Source organism: Sarcophilus harrisii, chromosome 3, assembly GCF_902635505.1.
Source record: "Sarcophilus harrisii chromosome 3, mSarHar1.11, whole genome shotgun sequence".
NCBI classification, from domain to species: domain Eukaryota; kingdom Metazoa; phylum Chordata; class Mammalia; order Dasyuromorphia; family Dasyuridae; genus Sarcophilus; species Sarcophilus harrisii.
Window position 1 is genome coordinate 521,655,383 of NC_045428.1, and position 19,434 is coordinate 521,674,816.

Sequence of the window (19,434 nt, forward strand, 5' to 3'; positions counted from 1 at the left end):
TGTTGTAGTTACCAAATGATGTTATTTAGGAGAGCATTAAATGTTGGGGTTCGGTCATATGAAGAATTCACAATAGCCATTTTCTTGGCAAAACAGATTTATTTAGGAGAAGAGGTTTCCCATAGAACAATCATATTCCATCATAATGACATAGCACAATTTGTTCAGCCTTTCCCCAATTGATGGTTATCCTCTCAGTTTCCAGATTTTTGCCTTGAGAAGAGAGCAACTATAAATAGTTTTGTAAGGACATATAAGTCCTTTTCATGCCTAGTAATGATATTATTAGGTCAAAGGATAGGCATGATTTTATAGCTCTTTGGGCATAGTTATCTTTTTGTCTTTTTGATTATTTTTTGATAATTTATCAATCAGGAAATGGCTTTTTAAAAAAATAAATTTGGCTCAGTTCTCCCGTCATTTGAGAACTGAGGCCTTCCTCAGAGAAACTTGTTTCAAAGTTTTTTTTCCAATTATTATTATTAACTGTATTCTCCCTGTTTATTCTATTCTCTCTCTCCTTTCACCATGATCCTCCTCAGAAGTGTTTTGCTATTGACCATCCCCTCCCTCAGTAGTCTCTTCTATCACACTCCCCTCTTTCTGTATCTCCTTCCCCTTCTACTCTCCTTCAGGGTAAGATAGAGTTCTATACCCACATTGAGTGTGTATGTTCAATCCTATTTGAGCCAGTTCTGATGAGAATAAGATATGCTCACTCCCCCTCTCTTTCCCTCCATTATAAAAGTTTTTTCTTGCTCCTTTTTATGTTAGGTAATTTATAGTATTCCATTTTTCCTTTTCCCATTCTTCTAGTGCTGCATTCCTCTCTCTTGACTTTTATTTTTTTAAATATCATCCCTTCATATTCAACTCACATTTGTACCTTCTATCTATATATATTTCTCCTAACTGCCATAATAATGAGAAAATTCTTGTGAGTTACAAGTATCATCCTCCCATGTAGGAATGTAAACAGATAAAACTTAAGACCCTTATGTTTTCCCTTTCTTAATTACTTATACTTCTCCTGACTTCTGTATTCGAAAATCAGATTTTCTATTCAGCTCTGGTCTTTAAATCACAAATGCTTGAGTCCTCTATTTCATTGAATTTTCACCTTTTCTCCTAAAGGATTATGCTCACTTTGTGGGTAGGTGGTTGTTGGTTGTAATCCAATATTGCTCTCCTTAATATCATATTTCAAGTCCTCTGCTCCTTTAAGGTAGAAGCTATTAAATCTTATGTTATTAATCCTGTCTGTGGTTCCATTGTACTTGAATTGTTTCTTCCTGGATACTTTTGCAATATTTTCTCCCTTGACCTGGAAATTCTGGAATTTGGTTATATTTTCTAGAAGTTTTCATTTTGTGATCTTCAAGTGGTGATCAATAGATTCTTTTGATTTCTATTTTCCCCTTCATTCTAAAATATCAGGACAGTTTTTCTTGATATTTTCTTGAAAGATGATGTCTAGGTTCTTTTCTTGACTGTGACTTTCAGGTAGATCAATAATCAATAATTAAAAATTATTTCTCCTAGATTAATTTTCCAGGTCAGTTGTTTTTCCATTGACATTTCACATTGTTTTCTTTTCTTTTTTTATTCTTTTGGTTTTGTTTTATTGTTTACTAATTTCTCATAGTTATTAGCTTCCATTTGTTCAATTCTAATTTTTAAGGAATTATTTTCTTCAGTGAACTTTTGTACTTCCTTTCCCATCTGGCCAGTTTTGCTTTTTCTTCTCATTAACATTTTGTATTTTCTTTTGCACCAATCTCAGTTCTCTTCCTAATTTTTCCTCTATCTTACTTGATTTTCAAAATCCCTTTTGAGCTCTTCTTTGGCCTAAGACCAATTCTTATTTTTCTTGGAGGCTTTGGATATAGGAGCTTTAACTTTGTTATCTTCTTTTGAATGTAGGTTTTGACCTTTCGCACCATAGCAACTTTTTGTGGTCAGAATCTTTTTCTGTTGTCTGTTATTTTGTTATTTCCTAACCTATAATTAGGCCTTGGGAGAACTTTGTAGGAGTGACATTATACAAAGCATGAAGGTGCAAAGGGAAATATTTGTCTTATAGAAAGAAGAGCTTGTAGACCAGTTTGGCTGGAACATAAAGAGTAGTGTCAAATCAATTAGTAATAGTAGGCTAGAACCAGATTATGAAGGACTTTAAAAGCCATTTTTAGGTGTTTATATTTTATCCTACCAAATTAGAGAGCCACTGAAAGTTATTTATGCTTTAGGATGATCAGTTTGGTCACTGAAGGATAGACTGAAGAGAGAAGACATTAGAGGTAGGAACATCAAAAAAGGAGGCTGCTGAAATGCTGCAATGAAGAAGTGGTAAGAGCCTAGACTGGGCCCATTGCTTTGCTTTTAGAGAGAAGCAGACAAGAGCAAGAGATGTTTTAGAGATCAAATCATCAATCCTTTGCAACTGAATATGCACATAAGGAAGAATAAAAACTTCAGAATGGGCTCCAAGATTGTAAACATGGTCAACTTGAAGGGTGGTGGTACTCTCAGTAGAAATATGGAAGTTAGGAAGAGAAGTCACTGTGTGGGGAAAAAATGAGTTCTATTGTGGACATGCTGAATATGACCTGTGCATAGCAGTTTTGTGTAGAGGTACATAGCAGGCAGCTGGTGACACAGAACTAGAGCTCTTTGATGTTTTTTGTTGTTTTTTTTTAATTCTAAGAATTTATTATTCATGATTATAATTTTGAATTCTGGCATTTTATACAGTTGAAGACTTGGATTTTGAATTTCTTTATGCTGTAGTCTTTTGAGTTCTTTCAATTGTGATATGTTACTTTGGGTTTTTGTTGTTGCTTTTTGAATTTGAATCCTTCTTACTATTCAGTTCGTTTTATTTTCTAGTATTTCTTCTGTTACTTTTTGATACAGATCCATCCTGCATTCCATATTTCTATCAGATAAATGGCTCTATGAATAGTCTATCAAGCCTGGAGTGAGGAGGATCTGAGTTTAAATCCAATCTCATACGCTTACTAATTGTGTGTTTCGGTGCAAGTTACTTAAGCACTTCTTGCTTCAGTTTCCTCATCTGTAAAATGGGCATGAGGGAATAGCACCTATCTCCCTTAGTTATTGTGAAGATTAAATAAGATTAATATTAATACAACTCTTCGAAGGATTGTGTAAATGTTATTTTTTATTAGTTTTGTTTGTTACTCATTTTATGTTGCAGAGTGTCTGTACAAATATCTAGAATCATAATTTGACTTCATAATCTTCCTTGTATTTTTCTGTTATTTTGTTTTTGTTTTTTCCCCTTTTCTTGTCATGGTAAATACTTGACTTTGGGAGTCAGAGGACCTGAGGTCAGTCTTACCTCTGATATTTCCAATTTTTATGTCAGGCAGATCACTGAATGTCTCTGGGCCTCAGTTTCCTCATCTGTAAAGTGAGAATGTTGGAATGGATCTTGTATCTTCTGAAGCTCTAAATCTGTGGTTTTGTTTTCGAGAGACTGACAACCTCAATTAAATGAGAATCCTCTTGCCCCTTTTGAACGGAAGGAGTCTCTAGCAAGGCCAATGTCTGGTCTGTATTCTAAATTCATTCTTTAGCCCCAAACATGAGAAGCTTCATTTGAGAGAGAGAGAGAGGGGTGTGTGTGTGTGTGTGATCAGTATGAACTCTTAGAAAATAATTGAAAATGCCAGCTTAAAAAGGTAGGGGAGACAATAGCACTGGAAAAAAGACTAAAGAAACTAGGTTTAAAACATCAGCTCTTGTGTCAAGGCCAAATGGCATAGTGTATGTTTGACCCAGGAGGTCATAGAGAACCACTGTGGCTCCCATTTGAGCAGGAGAGTGACATGGTTAGACCTACACTTTGGCACATGAGCCAAAGAGGGACTGGAGGCACAGTTGAAGCAGGAAACCCAGTAAGTATTCTGGTTAAAGGTGGTAAGAATCTGAACTAAAGTTGGGGCAGTATGAGTAAGGAGAGGGGGAGGTATAGGACAGGGAGGGGAGAAGTGAAGAGGAGAGTGAATGTAAAGATAATGAAGACTGAAAAAATGGGGGTGTCTGCCATAGTAAGAGCAGAGTTTGCAAGTAAAAAGGTTTTGGAAACAAGGTGATGAATTTTATTTTGGATATGTTGAGTTTGAGATTGGTTTGGGGACATCTAGTTCAAGGTGTCCAAGAAGCTGTTGGAAATGTGTACTTATGACTTCAGAGAGAGACTATAGCTGGATATATAGATCTTGGAATCATCTGCATAAGGATGATAATTAAATTCATGGAAGCTGATGAAATCTGCAAGTGAAACAGGACAAGGCAAAAACAGAAGGGGACCCAAGATCAAGTCTTTTGTAAAGCACCTCTGTTTAGTGTAGGTAATAGTGGAGGAAGAGGCCACAATGGAGACTGAGAAGTGGTTGTGGAGATGGGAGAAGAGCCAGGATAATTCAGAAGAGAGAGTATCCAGTAGTAGAAGGGACTGGACCATGTCAGATGCCCCAGAAATCTGTCTCTTCTCCTATACTTTCGAGATTTTGCTAGGGAGGACATGCGATGAGAGCAGGATCTATGGAGGCAGGTCAGACACCTCTATCTTGCCCTGACTCAAACAGCACACAGCAACAATTCTGGCCACCTTTCTACTCTTCCAGCTTACTGCAGTCCTTCCTGGGGAAGCCCTGCTGGGAATAGTTCTATCAGCACTAGAAACAGCTACTCCTCAATCTCTGAGGCTTTGTCATTGTTGTTTTCTTTGAGTGTCTTTACTTTTGTGCTTAGGCATGCATCTTTGTTTCTATTTGCTTGTCTGTGAGTCTGTCAGTGTGCCCTCCTCGTGTCTCTTTAATATTCCTAGAAGTTGGGGGCAGGAAAAAGTGAGGTGTCTAGATCTAGTCCACCATTTTCCCAGAAGTCCCTAGTCTGTAATTTTTTTAGAATTACTTATTAAGTCTCTTATAATGAATAAAAACAAATAAAAGCAAAACCTAGGATTTTATGATAATACAAAGCCTTAAGCTCAAATCCCATTTCTTATTTGGAACTATTGTATTCATTCCTTTTTTACTGCTCTTCACTATCTTCATCTGGATCCACAATATTCCAACAATAGATGAGCAAGATGCTATAGTAAATAAAAGTGGGCTTAGAATCAGGAAGGCCTGGATTGAATTTTGCCTCATACTAACAAGGATCCTTAATGAGCCAGTAACCTCTCTAAGGTTTAGTTTCCTCGTCTGTAAAATGGACATGATAATAACAGTAATGACCTCATAGGACTGTTACAAGAAATAATTGATATGAAACTTTAACATGCTATTAAAATAACAATAATAATAACTGAAGAGAAAATGGAATAATCTTATCAACTGGAATACTAATGAAAAATAGCTAGTCTGGCTGCTTTTTCATTGAATCCATGATGTTCTGTGAACTTAAAAATATTGCTTCAACTTGGAATTTGATAAATGATCGTACTAAACTTAAGGCATAGTCATAAACTAAGCAATTCCAGGTATGGTTTTAGACTGCTGGAGCTTTATAATCTGATGTTAGGAATAATTATATGAGACCAAAATGCAACAAAATATGATTATTTCAGATTCTGACTTAGGTTTGTGATGACAGTAGCAGAGTATTATGGTAGGACACCAGCTTGCCACTATGATGTATGTTTTCTTTTTAAAGGCATATCCCTATAACTGTGTCACTAATCATTCTTCTGTCATTTTTAACAGAACTGTAGAGGATATAGCAGTTTTAACTTTGGAAAATGAAGTTTCAGATTATGAAGACAAAATAGTATCTCTGCGTCTGTTTTATCAGAATCATCACTGCTGTGATACATGTCTACCGAAAACACCTTTTACCTCCAAAGTGGAAAACCCACTGATGATCCCCATCTTGAGTCATTTCCAAAGACGACATGCAAAGACAAACTCTAACTGTGCTGCATTCCATGTGAATTATAAAACTCCTTGTGGAAGGAGTTTGAGGAACTTTAAGGAAGTCCACCGTTACCTGCTTGAAACAGACTGTAGCTTTTTATTTTTACATCATTTTTCTTTCAATACCTATGTGCAGTTGAACAGGAATTTGCTGAAGAAAGAAGTTTTTGTTTCTGACTCTGATATTAGCCACGGAACCGAATCTGTGCCTGTTACTTTCTGTAATGAAATCGACAACAGAAGACTGCCACACTTCAAGTACCGGAGACGGACGTGGCCACGTGCCTACTACCTCAACAATTTCTCTGGCATGTTTAGTAATTCATGTGACTGCTCAAAAGGCTGCATGGATATGTGAGTAGAAAATAGGCTTCTTGATCAGATTCCCAAAGGACTTTTCCCAGAGGAATCTCTGCTGGGGAGCCACCTGTCCTACTGAATAGCCATCAGTAGGTTGATAAAGGGGAAAAACCTTTTTAACCAAATAGTATCATAGCTTCCATATCTTACCCAAGTATATTCTTCAATTTGGCTAAGTTTTAATGGAATTCCCCTTAATTTAGTATCACATATTATTTGATATTTATGAAGCATTTTAAAATTGTAGATTTGTCCATTTGTTTTTACTTGAGAAATATATACTTGTGTCATGAAGTTCTTAAGCTTCTGATCATAGAAACTTGTGACATAAGTTCTTCAGCTTCTGATCATAAGAACAATATAATATAAAATTGGAAAACATAATACAGAAAAGTATTTTGAAAAGTCAAACCTAAAGATACCTAATCTGAAACGATATGTAGCAGTGTTATGTATGGCTTATGAATTTGATCTAATTACTTTATAGTTATACTCAAAAGTTACATCTAATGTTGTTAGTCAACAATATAACTATTCAGAGTAATGTTAAATATTAGCATATTTTTGGACATTTGTAACGTACACTAAGTCTAAAGATATTAATGTACACAGGACGGAAGAATAACTGAGAAGTTCATGAGTTGATGTGCTTTTTCTACTTTTGTTGGAAAGGCTAATTACTAGTAAGGTTAAGTAAATGTCTTTGCAATAGATATAAATTGTTCTTGCCTGTTTAGAGATTTCAGAATATTAGATATCTGAGATATCAGATATTAAGATATTTATCAGCAATATAGCCTAAAGTTGGAGTGCTCTTTTCTCCAGATTTTCTAGTCCAATCCCTTCTATAGTTTCTAGACAAGTAGATTAAAGGAATGCCATGGACAGAGTATATTTGGATTTCAGCAACATATTTAACTAATTCATGATAATTCTTGGGGATGATGATGAAGAGATGTGGGACCTGGTTGTGACTAATTAGCCCCAAAGAATGCTGATGGATATCATTGTGGAAAAGTAAGCATTGAGTTGTGTGGTAGTGGTCTGACTCTGCATGGCCCTGTCCTGTTGGATATTTTTATTAATGACTTCAGTGAAGGTATTATTAGTTTGCTTATTGAATTTATGCAAACCTTGAAGCTGGAAGAGATAGCTTATAGTTTGAATGAGAGAAATATGATCAAGTAACTTTTAATAGATAATATTTGTATATTCATAAATTTAATCTGTTTTCCTCATAAAAACCCTTTCAGATATGTAATACAATGATCACTGCCTCATTTTAACAAATAAGTAATATGAGGGTCCTAAGAGGTTAAGTCACTTGCCTTGTGTCATCTATTATGTGATAGGACTGGAACTTGAACCCAGATCTTCAGTCTCTGACTCTCTTACTTTTTCTACTGTATTAAGGTGCTTTGCCAGGATAAAAGGATTAGTTAATAAGATAAATTTTCATAAGACTAAATTTAAAGTCTTATACTTTGACTTTTTAAATCAACTGTACAAGACCAAGGAGACAAGGCTATCCTATAGATTTATAGACTTAGAACAGAAAGAAACTTAAGAGATCATCAAATCTAGACACCTCTTTTTTGTAGAAGAGAAAACAGAACCACAAAAAGGTTTAGAGGATATGGAAAATCACATAGCTAGTAAGTCTCCTGAGGCAGGACCTAAGTTCAGATCTTTATGACTCCAAGTCTAATGTATTCTCTTCTATGTAAATTAACTCCCAAGTGAAAAAAAAGAACTAGAATTTGTGAATTATAGACTCAGCATTATTATATAGTAGCCAAAAAAGTGTAATGCAATTTTAGGTTAACAGAAACATTGTCTCCAGAGCAAAGGAGTATTCAGTTCAGGTTAGATAATTTTTCAATGTGCATCTAGTACTGGGCACCATATTTTATTTTATTTTATTTTATTTTTTTTAATTTTTTTTTATTTAATAGCCTTTTATTTACAGGATATATACATGGGTAACTCCACAGCATCAACAATTGCCAAACCTCTTGCTCCAACCCCTCACCTCTTACCCCCCCACCCCCTCCCCCAAATGTCAGGACGACCAGTAGATGCCAAATACATCAAAACACAACTTAGACACACAATAAGCATACATGACCAAAACATTACTTTGCTGTACAAAAAGAATCAGACTCCGAATTATTGCACAACTAGCTCGCGAAGGAAACCAAAAATGCAGGTGTGCACAAATATAGGGATTGGGAATTCAATGCAATGGTTTTTAGTCATCTCCCAGAGCTCCCCCTCTGGGCATAGCTAGTTCAGTTCATTACTGCTCCATTAGAAATGACTTGGTTGATCTCGCCGCTGAGGATGGCCTGATCCATCAGAACTGGTCATCATCTAGTATTGTTGTAGAAGTATATAATGATCTCCTGGTCCTGCTCATTTCACTCAGCATCAGTTCGTGTAAGTCTCTCCAGGCCTTTCTGAAATCATCCTGTTGGTCATTTCTTACAGAACAGTAATATTCCATAATTTTCATATACCTCAATTTATTCAGCCATTCTCCAACTGATGGACATCCATTCAGTTTCCAGTTTCTAGCCACTACAAAAAGGGCTGCCACAAACATTCGTGGGCACCATATTTTAGAAAGGACTTTGACAACTAGAGTGTATTCAGGAAAGGAAAATGATTTGAATGATGAATCAGCAGAGAGCTGGACAGGAGAAGAAGAGAATAAAGGGGAAGAATGAGAACTGTCTTCTAGTATTTTGAGGTTTGTCATGTGGAAAAGAAATTAGACTTGTTCTTTTTCATCCTGAAGGACAAAGCTAAGATTAGTGAATCCAAATTAACGGAAAGTAGATTTCAGCTAAGCATAAGAGAAACTTTATTAATAATTGTAGCTGTCTAAAACTTGAATAAGTTGTCTCAAGGAGCAATGAGTTCTTTTGTTGCTGTAGGTGTATAAATGGAGGCTGGATTTACAACTTAATAAAGATAGGATTTATGGACTAGATGATATAGTTCTGTGATTTCTCATTATACAAATGAGGAAACCAAGATCCAAAGAGCTTAATTACCTTGCCAAAAGTCACTGAATGAATTATGGCAAATTTGAAACTAGAATCCAGGTCTGATTTTCTAACTAATACTCTTGATAATACCTACCCACTTTCATATACATAAACATTTATATACAAATTATAATTTTTTGCCTAATTATCAAACTTTGCCTAGCCACTTAAGTAAGGAAAAAGAGATTTTGGTGCCTAGGTACCAAGCAGTTGTTTGCCCAATTTTTCCATGTGCCAGTGAAGATCCCTTACAGGCATGTACAGAAGTCTTATTTTTCCAGCACAAACATATGGGCTCATCAGGGTCAAGAGATCTGAGCCATATTATCATTTGGGCACTGAAAGAAGATAGTGGCATAGTCTATAATAAATAAAGGTGACAAGTAACAATTTTAAGTACTGTGGAATTTTCGTGAGGAAAATTTAAAGAAGTTGACAAAAGATTACTACAGTACCACTTTGTTTTTCTAACAGTTTGCATCATGCTTAGATGTCAAGAGGTACTTAATCCTCAGAGGAAGTAACAGCTCTATTTTGGCAAGTAGAAGCTTTGATAACAGAAAACACAAGAAAGATTCTATACCTTCCCCATTTAAGAGAAGATAGTTACAACACATTTGAAAATTTCAAGAAACTTAAGCTGCCAAAGTGAGGGGGCAGAAACCACAGATAATCCTGGAATGATAGACCTGAGTTGGACACACATCTTTCCCCTTTGACCAGGTCCCTAGGTTTTTGAGGACTGTGGGTAAATGCAAAATCCCAAATGAATATGCAAAGTGTACTTGTATCTTTTACTGTATGTCCCATTTTTCCCCTCTCCTACTTCATTGCTGACCTTGTGCTTACATATTTTTTACTTTGCCTGTTGCCCGACTTTTAGAGAAAAATGTGCATGCCTCCAGCTGACTGCAAAGGGCTATGGTGAGAGTTCTGCATGGTCCGGTGTCAAACCCACTCCTGGCTACAGCTATAAAAGACTGCAGCAGCCAGTACCCAACGGGTAAGAACTGCTTGTGTTCTGTTGGAAAGAACTGCAACTGGTGAGGAGTTTCTCTTTTTCATTGTCCCTAACAGGATTTGTCTTCTCAGGGGTATGAGTTGTATCTTCATATATTCTTATGGGTCCATATTGTCTTCCCCAACAGAACGTAATCTTGAGAAAAGAGACTATTTCATCTTTGCCTTTGCATCCCAAGTGCCTGACACAGTGAGCATTTCCTAAGTCCTTATTGCTTGATTGATTCTCAGACGTACAACTAAATCTCACCTGTCTATGACAGTAGTACAAAAAACAAACAAAAAGGTAAATAGTTTGTGTGTCCTTAAAATGAAAGTCTGAGATTTATACTCAGTAACACTCATCATTACCTGTTGCCATTGTGTCCAAAACTCTTCCCAGATGCTGTCTTCCCTATCCCTTTACCTAAAAATAATTTCTCCTTTTTGTGATCATATATCTTATAGTTCTTTTTTGTACTTAGCTTTTACTGATTTGCATTTTAATTATCTGTATATATAGTTTATGTCCCTCTATTACATTTTATTAGCTCCTTTAACTTTAGCATTCTTTGGGCATCTTCGGTTGTCTTAATCTATATTTTGCCACTGAACCCAGATGGGAATGGAGGAGGAAATGAGATTGGTGATCTTGCACAGCCCTCCCTCACTTAAATCCAGTTCACTTGCATATCATGGCATACCCTCCCTCTTGGAGAACAAAGGAGTCGGCCTTTAATATATTTTTAATGAAAAGGTTGATTTTGCCCCATTGCAAAAGTTGCCCACACCTAGAAATTCTTTGCTTATTAATAAATTTATATAGAGATCTAAACTTTGGAAATATGGTTATCTTCTGCTAGTATTTACAATTTTAAATACAGCAAATAAAGCTTACTTAGTCAAAAGTAATCTGGAAATCTCATGGTAGCCCCTTTGACTCACAGCTAGTCTTCTTCCATATTTATTTTATCTTATTTACCTAGTAACTTTTCTTTTTCATTAAGAACTTGAATTATAGTAGATGACGATGGATATAGGGCTGGTCTCAAATCTGAGAAGACTCAAATCCGGGGATTCTAGTCCTGCTTTTGACACTGCGAAACACTCAGCAAGTCATTTAAACCTTCACTCTATAAGTTTCAGAAAAATGTTACTGACCTGAATTAGAAGAGGGAATTTCTTCACTTGATAGTTTCATATGCTAATATGAATAATAATGATAATAAATCTAGACCCTAATCTTTACTATGAATATTTTTAAAAACCCAGGATTGCATTTGAAACTATTTACCTTTGTTAAATAATTTTTAAAGTGTGTATTAAATTAAACATATTAACAAAATTGCCTTCTTTATGCCCTTTTCTGAATTTTATAGTTTTCTGTACCTTTTTAAGTGTTTAATTGATGTTCCTAAACTTATTTTATTCCCTATTAACCCTTCTCTTTTCTCTGTGGAAGCCTTCTCTTATAACAAATAAGTATTGTTACACAAAGCAAAGCTAACTGTTGGATGTGTCTGAACACTGCCTCACTCTGCACCCATATCCAGCTACTACTACCAGACTGCCAGGGGCATGGATATTTCATTTTTAGGTTTCTATCATCATGATGAGTCATTGCAGGGATGCAAGTGTCCTATAGTCTTTCAAAGTTATTTTCTCAGACCTTATTGTGATCCACTTATGAACTGCTTCTCCCATCATTCTTCAATTCTTACAAGTCTTTCCAGGGTCCTTTGAGTCAGTCATGTTAAAAATTTCTTACAGCACTATAATGTGCCATAAATTCATTTATCCACTTTGTTTCCTGTTCTCAGCTATCACAAAAAGTTCTGCTGTGAAATTTCTGTACATGTCTTTTCCTTTTTGACATAACATGGCTTCTCTTTCTTTTCTCCTTAGAACTGCTTCTGGTTTCTGAGCCTGACATTTTTGTCCATCTTTGCTTTTCTCTCCCCTCTGGTCAGTTTTCATTTCAGCCTAGCGCTCTGCCTCCTCCTTGGCCCCTGTGGTCTGAATAAAGCATAGCTTCAAAAGGGCAGGCATCCTGTGTTCAGAGTTCTTCTGTATCTGTTTGTCCATGAGAGCATTGCTGTCACTATTTGCTCCCCCAACCTATTTTTTGGTTATATTTTTCACTGGCAGAATTTTTGAATGCAGCCTCTTGTGTAAATGTGATCCAAGAACATGTCAGAACAGAGTGGTCCAGCAGGGTCTCCAGGTGCGCCTTGAGGTATTCAAAACGGAGAAGAAAGGATGGGGAGTCCGCTGCCTCGATGACATTGACAAAGGGACATTTGTTTGCACTTACTCAGGTAAAATGAACTCTTGTGTTGAAAGAGATCTGCAGTAGAGTCAGTCTTTGATGACTGATGATGATTTCAAAGATACTGATTTATTTATTGAGCCTGTGCTGATAATAGAGGAAACAGTGTTGAAGAGGAGAGAGATGAAGACAATTTAAGGGGTTTATAAACCTGATGACTGAAGGTGAGAGAAAGTCCCAGGTATTCCCCACATAGAAAGAGAACAGCTGTAAAAAACTGGTTTTGATTTTAAAGGAAGAGACACAGAGAAAACAAAAGGAAAAAAAATTCCATTTTCTGAATTGACAAACATTTCTTAAAACCAACAGTGTGCTTCCATATTTTCCTACCTTTGTTACCATTAAGTCCAGGAAGTGTTCGGGATGAGAGAAAGCAAGTCTTTAAGTATAACAGTGAAATAAAGTTGGCTCCTCTTTGTGCTGCCTGGCATTTATTTTCTCTGAATGCAAAAGCAGCATTGACCAGGCCTTCCACTGAATATCCAGGAAAAGTGGAGCATGGCATAATGGGTTATTGTGGAAAGAATACAGCTGTTTTCATCACAGGATATGAGTTCTAGTTCTGACTCTGTCACTTGCTATAGATTTGTAAAAAATGACCCAGATCTCTAATGATCCCTAAATTCTCTGAACTTTTTCTATTTGAGGAATAGAGGAGTTCAAATCTGAGTCAGATTTAAAAGCAATAATCCTCAATCCCTCTTCACCCATTGCCCTTTCCCAGCTTTCACTCCTCTGTCCCTGCCTTCTTCACTCTCAGCACATGGGCATTTGTGCCTTTCACTGCTCAAAAGTTCCTGGGTAGAAAGAATCTCCAATTGCTAAGTAAATAATGGCTCAGAAATTTTACCATTTTTCTGTGCTATTGGAACAAAATATAAGCAGTGAATTTTCACTCTAGTGACCAGCAGAAAGCCTTTTAAGAGCCATGATATGACAGCCTATTATTTTTAATTTTGTAAAACAAAAGACCAGAACTGTGTGTGTGTGTGTGTGTGTTTGTGTGTGTGTGTGTGTGTGTGTGTGTGTGTGTGTGTGTGTGTGTGTGTGTAAATCTCTTGAGGATTTTATTTTGGAATCAGAACATGGGGCAGAAAGTGAAATATCCAAGTATATTTCTAACGGGAATTTGGGTTCTAAAAGATTTTATTAAAACACAAAATCTGCAATTTTTATAATAGCTTTTTATTTTCAAAATACATGTAAAGATAGTTTTCAACATTCTCCTTGCAAAACTTTATGTTCCAAATTTTTCTCCTCCCTGCTCCCCACCCCCTCTCCTAGAGAGCAAGAATTCAATTCAGGTTAAACATGTGCAATTCTTCTAAACCTATTTCCACATTTATCATGCTGCACAAGAAAAATCATATAAAAAATAAGGGGAAAAAAAGCAAGCAAACAAAAAAGGTGAAAATTTTGTGATCCACATTTAATCCCCATAGTCCTCTCTCTGGATGCAGATGGCTCTCTGACATCACAAGTCTATTGGAATTGGCCTGCATTACCTCATTGTTGTAGAGTCAAGTCCATTATATATAATCTTGTTGCCATGTACAATGTTCTCCTAGTTCTGCTCACTTTATTTTATATCAGTTCATGTAAATCTCTCCAGGACTTTCTGACATCATCCTACTGATTGTTTCTTAGAGAACAATAATAATTTTTTACATTCATATTACTATATTACATTCATAATGTATCCCAGAAGCTGGAATCTTTGGCTTTTATCAAACATAGAATTACTCTAGTATTGACTGTTTTGTCTTGTGAACTTAACCTATTCCATTGATCCACTACTCTGTTTCTTAGCTGATACCAAATGGTTTTGATGAACACTGCTTTATAATATAGTTTTAAGTCTGGTACAGCTAGGCATCATCATTTGCATTTTTTCCCCAAATACCTGCATTTTTAAAAGTTACATTTGCCAACTTTTTATAGTATTACAATTGTGTATCCTCTCTTTTATGATATTTTAGTAAAACTGTAATAATCATTATCATTTTAGTATCTTAAATTTGTATTTATAACTTTCTAAGGTTTACAAAGCACTTTATACATATCATAGCCTTTGAACCCCACAACAACTATTTGAGACAAATACCATCATTTCTGTATTACAACGGAGGCCTAAAAGTTATGTCTTACCTACTAATAAGTGTTAGAGGTGGGATTTTTATCCAGGACTCCAGGAGCTGACATCCTGTACATTTCAAAACTTACTTCATTGTTTAACTCTCAGTTTTGTGAATCAAATTAATACTTTTATTCTAATTTTGGTACAGGGAGACCAAGTGGCTTGTCTTCAGTTACTAAGGATTCATTTTCAAAGTGCTTTTCTCAGTTCATTCATATAATGTTCTGACAGGATGAAGAATTTTTTTTTTCAGGGAGATTACTAAGCAGAGCTGGCCTGGAGGAAAGTAGCTCTGTTGAAGGAAAAGAGGAAGAGGAAGAGGAGGACACTATTACCAATGACAGTGGATCCCCAGCATTTTCAAAGAAGAGAAGAATGGAAGCTGCTTATTCTGACCCTGAAATTGAGTTTGTCCAGATTGAAGTAGGAGCAATTCCTGGAGACACAGAAACTGAGGAGTACCTGATTGAGCTCAGCAGTGACACAAATCCATCCATTGAGTAAGTGTTAATGATCTCATCCTTCTATATGAAAGATCTGATTTGTATCTCTGAAGTCTGTAACTTAATCAACACTTTGAAAATCTGAAAGTAGAATGCTTTGAGGAAATTAGGGAAAAAAAGACCTTTCTAGTGGCATTCTCAAATATACCATTTGTACAGTTACAATTTTGATTACTTTCATTTAGATACTCAGGATTTTTCATTATTATTCTTGATTCATCTAACCCAAATTTCATTTTCTGGTTTTTCTTCCTTTCCTCCTTTTTGTAAGTTATAAGGCATAACTTCAGTGTTTTTCCCTGGGAAAGGGTATGTATGTACACATGTGTTTGTACTGTATAGTAATGATGCATTTCTGAGAAAATAATTATTTGCTTTACTGGTTAAATTTTTTTAAATAAAGACCTTCTTGTAGAAATTTCTGAGAGAGCCAGAGTATAGATTTTGTGTGGTATATGTAGTCACAATGATATGTGTTTTGCCTCAGGGTTGAGAATTATGAATATGATCTAAGAATTGAAAATCAACCAGCCATTAGAAGACCTAAAACTAAAACAGCCCTTCTTCAAAACTTTCGGAAAAAAAGGGTAAGAATATAATAAGTAGCAGTCGGCTATCAAAACATAGTTGTCCCTTTTGTGAAATGACAATGATGTTGGCTTTCCTTATCCATCCCTAATATTTCATAAAATGTTTTTTATCTCTATGTGAGATTTCTCTCATTGTGGGATAGAGTTACAAGATGATGAACAAAATACATGCAACCCACTTTTAAGTACCTGATATGTACACACAATATGATTGTGAAAAAAGGAGGGGAAACAAGAAAGATTCCTTAAATATAGATATTAGAAGAAGTAACTATTCTTTTTTAAATTAATAGTTTTTTGCTTTTCCAAGAACATGCAAAAGTTTGTGTAACAAATTTTTCTCCCTTCCCCCTCTCCTTGACAGCAAGCAGTCCATTATAGGTTAAACACATGCAGTTGTCCTGAGTGTATTTCCATATTAACATGCTGCACAAAAAAGTCAGATCTAAGGGGGAAAAAAAAAAAAACAGAGAGAGAGAGAGAGGGAGAGGGAGAGGGAGAGGAGGGAGAGGGAGAAGGAGAGGAAAAGGAGGGAGAGGGAGAAGGAGAGGGAGGGAGAGAAAACCAAGCAAATAATACCACCAAAAAAAAGAGTTGATCCACAGTCAGTCCTCACAGTTTTCTCTCTGGGTGTGGATGGCTCTCTCCATCATGAGTCTGTTGGAATTTTCTTGAATCATCTCATTGTTAAAAAGAGTCAGGTCCATCATGATTGATCATCACATAATCTTATTCTCTTGGTTCTACTCACTTCACAGATCAGTTCATGTAACTCTTTCCAGACTTTTCTGAAGTCGGCTTTTTCATCATTTCTTATAGAACAATAATGTTATTCCATTCCTTTCCTTTTTCCATTCTATTCCATTTCCATTTCTTTACTTTCACATACCATAACTTATTCAGCCATTCCCCAACTGATGAGCATCAATTCAATGTCCAGTTCCTTGCCACTATCAAAAGGGCTGAGAAGTAGCTGTCTCAAAGAGGGATGTTTTATAGGCTTTGAGATACATTTCATAATACAGAGGGGTCATCTCACAGAATCTCCTCCATCTTTCCCTCAGAAAACATACCAAAGATTGAATTCACTACTTTAGGTGCATTATTATGCATTATTATGCCCAAAGTTTATGATGAATCTCACTGAGTAAAGGTGCCTCTGTGTGCAGATTGCATGTCAGCCATAGTCTCCCAAGCTCAAGCCCAAAAGGCACTGAGAGGAGCTGCAGCATAAAACAAGCGGAAATAATTCATTTCAACAAGCACTTGTTAATTGTCTACTTTGTGTAAAGCACTACATGTTGGGTCATGAGAATAGATACTAAGACAAAGCAAAATAAGCTGTGACCTTAAGGAAGTTCTATTCTACTAAGAAGGAGATTGAATATACACCAAATTAATACAAATTGTATCAGGAGGGAGAGCACACCTAACAAGTGGGAGGGATCAGGAAAGGCTTTCTATAGGAGGTGATTCCTGAGGATCAGCCATAGGGAAGAGAAGGATTCTCAGTAGCTAAGGGAGAGCAGTACATTCCAGAATCAGAATTCACAGGGTCCCAATAGGAATTAAGTCGGGAAAGACAGAGGAGAATCACATACTGAAGGGCTTTTAGGAATAAATGATTATTTGTTTTATCTTAGAGGCAGTAGGGAGCCACTTAAAATTTCATTGCGGAGGATAGATTGGAAAAGGAGGGGCTAAAATTAGCCCATGGTGGGCTGAAGCAGGGAGGAGATTTTCTAGAATGAAATTTCTGGCTTTTAGTCTCATTACACCTCTCTTCATACTAGGGATCTCTTAATTGACAAATGCTGTGCCCTTTTATCAGCCCTCCTTTGTTACCCCTCTTTAGCTTTTGACAGCCATCAGTCACCCTCTTCTCCTTGACATTCTTTTCTCTCTGGGTTTTTGTGATACTGCATTTTTCTGATTGTCTTCTTCCCTGTCTACCTCTTATATAATCATTCTCTAGTCTTCTTATATAATCATTTGATTGAAACAGGAAGAGGAATGGATTTGAGGATAAAGTACTGAGTTCTGTGTTGAGTTTGAGATGCCTATGGGACATCTGGGTAAGTCAATCAGTAAGCATTTATTTAGAGCCTACAATGTACCTGTTATTGTGCTAAGCACCAGGAATACCTTGTTCTTGAGGAGCTCATTCTAATGAAGGAAACATGAATCCTTTCAGCTACTTTTCACACCTGGATCATGCTTGACTTCCCTTTCTGTCACCCCCAGTCTTGTCACATCTTGTCAGTTCTAGCCCTCATAACATCTCTTGCAACTTTTTCCCTTTCTTCATTCATACATCTTTGGTTTTGATTCAGATTTTCATCACCTTTTGACTGGATTATTATACTTATTTCCTAAGTAGTCTCCCAGCATCCACTCTCTTATCCATTCTTCACTTAGTTACCAAATTGATAGTTAAAACATTAATATGACTCTCTCCTGCTCAAGAAGCATCAATGACTTCCTTTTGCCTCCAAGATAAAAGCCAGAACCCATTCTTCAGCATTTTTTCAGTCTGGCTGGAGCCATCTTTCTGGAATAATTTCTTGTGACTCCTCCTTAGGCATTCTCTGTTCTGGCCAACCTCGCCTCCTGGCTTTTTCCCTCATAGGAGATTGTCTCTTGCCTCAGAGCCTTTTTAAGGGCTGTGTCCCATGGGGAGAAGGCTCTCCCTTCTCCTTGCTGCCTTTTGAAACAAGCCTCAGTTTCTGTTTCAGGCTAACTCAGGTATCAGCCCTGGCCTTTCTAGATCATCCCGGTGGTCAGTATTCTTTCTACTCAACTACCAGCTCAATCTCAACCAGAGGCCAGAGAGTGCTAGGGAGTGTTTTGTTTTGTTCTTTGTGTCTTTACTGCTAGGATCTAATGGGTGCATGGGTGCTTAGTAATTGCTTTTTGTATTAAACCGAATCTCATCATTTTGATTTTTCCTTCTCTATACATAGATCATGTAATCCCCTCTTTGATTTAAATTCTTTATGGACAATAGTATTACTTCAGTCACTTAATAGATATTTATTGAATTGACTTTATTTGAACTTTTATAAGTGCCTAAATATACAAAAAATATATCTTTTTGAATATTATCTATCCCAGATTCTCTCCTTTAAACATATATTGTTATAACAATGTCAAGTGGACATTTTGTCTATTGGAGGAGGCAAGTCCTTTAATTTAACTTCTCAAAGTGGGAACAAGGGGAATAATAGTCATCTCTAGTATTCCCAAATGTTAAAGAAAAATGTGCTGTCCTAGTGATTTAAGGGTAAGAACTTTTCCCCTAAGTGATATTTGGAATATTGTGGATCTGGACAAAAGTCTTTTCTTTATTTCAAAGTATTATAGTGTTGGCTTTTGGCATCTGCATAGTCATCAGTTACTCTTGTCTCAAATGGTGCAGGAAAACAGAATCCAGCCTAGGGTGGGGTTGGAGTGCTATTTTTATTGTCATGTCTCCAAACTATGGTTAGGAAATTATTTCACCCCCGTACCACCTG

General features: G+C 36.3%; 1 protein-coding gene across 1 annotated transcript in view; it reads left to right on the plus strand.

The window, feature by feature from the left end:
• The window catches only part of LOC100934863 (SET domain bifurcated histone lysine methyltransferase 2), a 96,427-nt gene that overhangs the window by 27,661 nt on the left and 49,332 nt on the right, over window positions 1–19,434 (plus strand). The window contains exons 6-10 of the mRNA XM_031961449.1: window positions 5,739–6,302; window positions 10,245–10,364; window positions 12,509–12,678; window positions 15,080–15,326; window positions 15,817–15,916. Coding sequence (XP_031817309.1) covers window positions 5,739–6,302; window positions 10,245–10,364; window positions 12,509–12,678; window positions 15,080–15,326; window positions 15,817–15,916 — 1,201 coding nt within the window. The remainder of the gene's footprint in view (window positions 1–5,738; window positions 6,303–10,244; window positions 10,365–12,508; window positions 12,679–15,079; window positions 15,327–15,816; window positions 15,917–19,434) is intronic.